This window comes from Platalea leucorodia (genome assembly GCF_965183815.1).
Source record: "Platalea leucorodia genome assembly, chromosome: 4".
Lineage (NCBI taxonomy): Eukaryota > Metazoa > Chordata > Aves > Pelecaniformes > Threskiornithidae > Platalea > Platalea leucorodia.
In genome coordinates this window covers 46,750,721-46,756,720 of record NC_138826.1, presented here as the reverse complement: position 1 = coordinate 46,756,720, position 6,000 = coordinate 46,750,721, and the positions used below count along the sequence as shown (strand labels likewise).

At 40.4% G+C, this 6,000-nt stretch overlaps 1 protein-coding gene across 1 annotated transcript in view; it reads left to right on the top strand.

Annotated features, from left to right (window-relative positions):
- Positions 1–384: 384 nt before the first annotated feature.
- FAR2 (fatty acyl-CoA reductase 2) overlaps positions 385–6,000 on the top strand; it is a gene marked incomplete at its 5' end in the record, with an annotated part of 82,604 nt that continues 76,988 nt past the window's right edge. The window contains one exon of the mRNA XM_082308808.1: positions 385–573. Within this exon, the coding sequence (XP_082164934.1) occupies positions 385–573 (189 nt within the window). The remainder of the gene's footprint in view (positions 574–6,000) is intronic.

The following is a 6,000-nucleotide window of genomic DNA, read 5'->3' as shown; positions in this document are numbered from 1 at the left end:
CAAATCCTATTCAACACTGCAGTGAGCATCTACTGCTAGGGGGTCTTGAACAGCACAAGCTATGTTCTAAACTGTGGCTGTTGGGTACAACTATGGTATAATATGGAGGATGAGGCCGAGCTTGATTTTTTAAGCTTCTCAGATTAAGCTTTTTAATTTTTGTGGGTTATTTTCATAATAAAGGCCTTTAAAAATATCACCTTTAAAGTTGCCATTGATTGACCTAATGTGAGCTACTATAGCTGACTGGGAAAGGTTATCTCAGACTATAATTCCCAAATAACTGATCTGTGTCTTGACTCAAAAGCCTTTAAAGCTTTATTTCTGCATCTTCTCAGGTACCTTCTGCAGGAAGTTAAAGGAAGGACAGAACAAGAAAGCACCATGTCTTCAGTTTCAGCTTATTACAATGGAAAGACGGTACTTATCACAGGAGCTACAGGTTTCATGGGCAAAGTACTGGTGGAAAAGCTTCTGCGGTCCAGCCCTGATGTAAAAGCAGTTTATATACTTGTGAGGCCAAAGGCTGGACAATCAATGCAAGAGAGAGTGGCCAACATGTTGAAATGCAAGGTAAGTTTCTATATTTTATTCTAATCTGAAATCCATTTAGCTGGGTGAAGCAGAGGACTCCTGTTGTACTCAATTCATGAAAAACAAAATACCATCTTCTACTGTAACTTGTGTATTTTTGTTGTGTCTATAACAAACAAACAAACAAATCATACATGAATGCACCTGGATCTATCTTATTTTAACAGGTAATGCAGGATTTTTCAATGTAGTGATGTAATTCTTCTTCTTTTCTGCATTTCTGCTTGTTGAGAATTATTTTTTTCAAAAAGATATTCTTAGAAATTCCTTTTTGCAAGAAGACTAGCATTTTGCTCTCATGAACTCTTTTCCTTCACCCGCTTTCAAAGCATAATGTTCGAACATTCAGAAGTAAAACTGTGAGTCTGTCACTCTCGACTCCATTCCCTTATTGGGGCATTAAACTCCTTTCATAAGACAGAGCCTAGCGGCAAGGTATAGTGGGCTGTGCGTTGCTGCAGAACAGTAGAGCATCTGCCATCTTCTGATGTCAGCTCCAGTTTAATCTTACTTATGAAGTGACAAAATACTGTAGCATTTGAAAAGGGTGCTTTCTGAAGTTGCTTGCAGCAGAACACAAAGGCTAAGACAGCCCTCTGAGTTGAAGGACAGACCTGTATGACCTCCACCTGTGTGGCTTGTTTTGGTGAGGAAAACCAGATCTCTAGTGTCAAGAAGGATGTCAAAGCCCTTTGCTGTATTGAATGTAAAGATTTGTAAGGAGACGTTGCTAGACCAGGTATCTAGAGTGGAGCTGGCCTGAGGACCTGAGGGTCCTCAGGAGCTTAGGCCAGTGGTGAGGTCATGAACTTGCTCAGCCTCCTCCAGCTCTGGTAAGTGCCAGAGTTCAAGCTAATGCTTACGGCCAACGTGAATTTGTACATAGCCGATGTGAAATGAGGGGAGGGGACAGATCTGGCCCTAGTAGGCAAAGAATTACTTGGAATTAATCCGAGAAAGATCAATGTATCTTTAGAGTATTGGTCTAAAACTTTGAACGAGGCTTGACTGGAAGAGTACTCCTCCTAGTTCTACTGGAGTTAGAGGTAAAATAGGGCTATAGATAACTTACTTAGAGACAAGTAGGTCTGGAGAAGGCTTGTGTTTTTCCTCCTAATGTTTTTAGGCATCAAGCTAGAAAATCTTGAATATGTCCAACAACAGAGTTTGGTTTTTTGGTATTTTCAACAGAGGGTAGGTTATTTTCCTGTTCAGGAAAAATTGTGATATAAAAGGAAACCACCACATTGGTTGCTTTTTGCAAGTCTGTCCAGTGCACAATTTTTCATTACTTTTCCTTTCAATGAATGTTTTTCAGCTGGTTCTACAGCTTTCAGCACTGAAGACTTGGGACTGAATCCCAAATGTGGTCTGTTGGCATGGTTTTTTGCCTTTTTTTTATGTCACTTAGAAAATGGCAATCCAAGCTATTTTTCAGGACTTCTGTAAGCTTTGTTTGCATTTTCTGCATGAATATTACTGGCTTAAGCCTTTAGTTGGCCAGCACAGCTTAGTGGTGGTGTTAGCTATAGGTGAGGTTCCTTAGTAGCTATTTTATTGTTGCAACTGTACTAAATGTAGCCTTTCTTTTCCTAGCATGTGTCAGAAGTTTTAGACATGTCAACAGCAAACAGGACTTGATAACCTCTCCCTGAACCTTTGAAAGCCTGCTTCAGTGTGTTTCAAATGAACAAAAGAAGGAGGCAAGTCTCTAACTTAGGTTGCTGCAGCCTTGAAAAGAAAAAAATCTCTAAGGATATGCTCAGAATTCATTCAGGTCCCCTCAAAGAAAAAGGTTTCTTTTTGATGCGGTTCTTTTTAAAATAAAGCAAAAATACTTCCCTAAGGCAGAAACCTAACTCTTCAAGGTTATTTCCATGTGAAAATGTTGACAGCCTTTGTTTCTTCTCTAGAAGTGAAACTGTTAATTCCAGTAACTGTTAATTTCATGGCAGATGAACAGGGCAAGAAACATTATTCTTAACATTTTTGCGGATTGTTTCCAGTTAAGTTTGCTGTATGTCTTTAAGCCAAATAATCAGTCATTCACAATCTAGAGACTCTGCTTTCCATTTACAGTTGTGGTTTGTATTCTCCAGTTTGGGAAACCCCTGAGCTATATAACAAATAAAAAATGCAGCAAAAGCTTGTTCCAAGTCTTCAGGCAACATTTGCATTTGACATTCCTGATCATAATCTCTGATGCAAAATGCATATATTTGAGTATGCACAGGAAAATTCAGAATAGAATCCCTTCTCTTCCTTACGTGTACATATAAATTTCTAATCTCCATGGCATAATTATTCTTTTCCCCCACAAACTGTTGGATTTAATGCAATGCAGTGTTTGTATCTGGTTTTAGGAGAAAATACTTTATTTCTACTTTCATATTCTACCCTATGTAATCTTCTCTACTGACCAGTCACACATTCGCTTTGAAAGTAACTCGTCTTCTTTCGCATTATGCCTTGACCTGATATTATCCTCTGGAATTTCTCATTTTCACATCCAGAAGAGAAGTTTCCCAGGAGCCACAGGAACAGAGAAAAACAGGTTGCCAGCTTCTAAATATTCTAGACAAACAGACAAAAATAGTATTTGGGATGAAATAAGATGAAAGTAGAGAAGTAGATTGGCAGGAATCAGTTGCACTGCATAATGCTTAGGTTCTTCTGATAAGGTCCCCTGGGGACTCCTGATTTTTGGTAGTACTTAATATTTTGAAAGAAACTGCCTATCATTTTTGATCTCTCTTCGTATATCTCTTAGCACAATCTATGAAATTTTTGTGGTTTCTATCATATCTACAGGGTTTTAAACTTTGAGATGTCACATTTATGAACTGTCTTGTTCACAGTGTGTACACGTAAATGTGCTGGAAGATTACTCTTGTTAAATAAAAAAGCAATTGTAAGTTAAGAAGAGGTGTGAAGGGGCAAAATGCCTTAGTTTGTGCTTTTAAAATGTTTCTTATCTGCAATTTTTCAAATTCTGAATCCAACATGAAGAGTAAAATACAAAAAATAATTTGGGCATAAATCAGAACTCTTCCACTGTATTCTGGAGTAGCTGAACAGATGGCATTGAAATGTAATATAATGCTGGTTTTCCTCAGATCTTGTAAAGTTAGTTTTACATGAAGATATGTTATAGGATTAATGCAAAACGTATAATGAACAGATACTCAATTATCTCAGCGTCAACTCCAAAATGAACGTGTGCATTGAGGAACGTGTGGCTCATGGTGACCTTGCCTATTTATGAAAGGAGATGTTCTATTTTCCAACAGCGAGTCCCTAAGGGAATCAAGCTATTAGCCTGTGCTTAATGAAATGCCATGTCTGCATAGCACAAAACGGAGCTGTTTGTTACACAAAAAACCACATCTCAGTATCGTCCGCTTCACCCTGGATGTGTCCATAGATGTGGATCACAAGACAAAGCTTGACAGCGCTATTTTACTTGTTAGTTGATGGGAGGTGTATATTTATCAGAGGAAGGAAATTGTTTCAAGGATTATTTTTTGTTGTCTAATCCCTCTGCATGCAGAAATAGGCAGGAATGCTTGAAGCAGTTGTCTCGGATTCCCTGGAGAGCAGTTACTGGGTTAACGCTGAGTCACTGGTTGTAGCTTTCCCGTTGTCGCAGGGAGAGCAGAGCTTTTTCTGTGGCCTGCGTGCAGTGAACCAAGGCTGCTCGCTGCTGCCAGGCTGTTTCTCAGATCTGTTTGTTCAGTGCTCCTAATTAGAAAGGTCAGTCAAAGTGGGGATTGGAAAAGACTTGTTAATGTCTCTGGTAATTCAGAGAGAAAATGGGGAGGCTGCTGAAAGTGGGGAGCAGATATTGCTGGGTGTGACCAGAAATACTGTAAAATGCTACTGCTTTTTCATATCGTCCAACCACAGTTAACCCTTACGGTTAACCTTTATAGTTACAGTGGATGGTACAGATAGACCTTCTCTTCCCTGCAAGGCTTTGTCTGGAACCAGACATTATGATGGGACTGACCACTGAAAACAGCAGAAGTCCAATGTTATCAGACGCCTTTGCCCCTTCAGTATTTCTTTGTCAAGCGTGCGATGCTTATCAGTAAATATACAGCAAGACCCTCTGTTAGCCCTATAAATTTCCCCAAATCATGCTAGATTTCTCTTTTTCCATCTGCCTTGACTGTCCCTTTCTCCACTCCCTTGCTCATGCGTCTTGCTCATCACCATAAGCAGCACAGGTTCTCCATGCCAAACCAGTGCAGTGTCACTCCCTCTGGAACAGTGTCCTCTAAATCTGCTGTGACCACTGCCATGGTGCATAGATCAGTATTCAGAACAGAGTAATGAGTTTTTTTACTTGATGGAACAGGATCCCACTTGCTCAGTAAGAGGTCTGGAAACTGCTAATTGGAGTGAAACAGAGCTGAAGATGTTTTCTGTTCTATTATTTATTTAGATTTTGCCTCACTTTTGTCAGTAGATTATGAGACATAACTGTGGTATTTGTGTACCAAAGGAACAAATCTGTCACTTTAACAAAAACTTGTTTCTTACTTGACCCCATGATTTGTAAACCGTGTGGTAGAGAGGAGCTAAATCTCCAGGATGGTAGCATAACTGACAGAAATGCAGGCAAGGGTCTCAAACCATTCTGTGCTTCTTTCCGAAGCTAACACCATCTGCTGCCTTGTTCCATTTCATTTCTTTCTTTTCTTCAGTTTGTGTTTTTGTTTGAAGAAGGCTGGTAATGTTCTGCTGTATATATTATCAGCTCATAGCCTGCTTCCTACAGCACAAGGAAAGGCCAACAAGACAGCTAGTGCTTCCAGCAAGGTAACTGTTCACACTGGACAAAAAAAGAAGCCACCATTAGTCCTGAGTTCAAGACTCACTCACATGTCCCTGGTGTCACTTTCTGCTGTTGGATGTTTGCAGCCCTGCTGCTGCTGCTGCCCCTTGGATCTAGGCTCTGCTGGAATATGGGCATCTGGAACAAGCAAAGTGCAATGGTGTTGCCTTTTCTGGGTGCTGTGCCAAAGCTGCAGCCTTGTATGGTGACAGCTCCTCCTCATTTGATGGACATCCAACCCATGTCATAACTCAGGGTGTAGAATCTCACCCGTCAGCTTTCAGCTAAGTTGGGAGATCTGGCAGCCCTGCCTCCTCTTTCATCTGTTCTGCGTGCAAAGCCATGCCTACCAGGAGGCTAATGGAGAAGCTGAGAAGCACAAAGGCCCATCTTATTATCAGTTAGCATCAGCAGAACTTGGTTTCCTACACCTCCTTTCTCCTTTGCACTTGCACAGCTGTCAGCACAGACTGCATTCTGCAGAAGTGCTGGAAGGGCAGCTGAGTGGAAATGGCAGGGTTTTTTTAATTTATTTTTTTTAATGCACACTCTGATGTCAGAGAAGA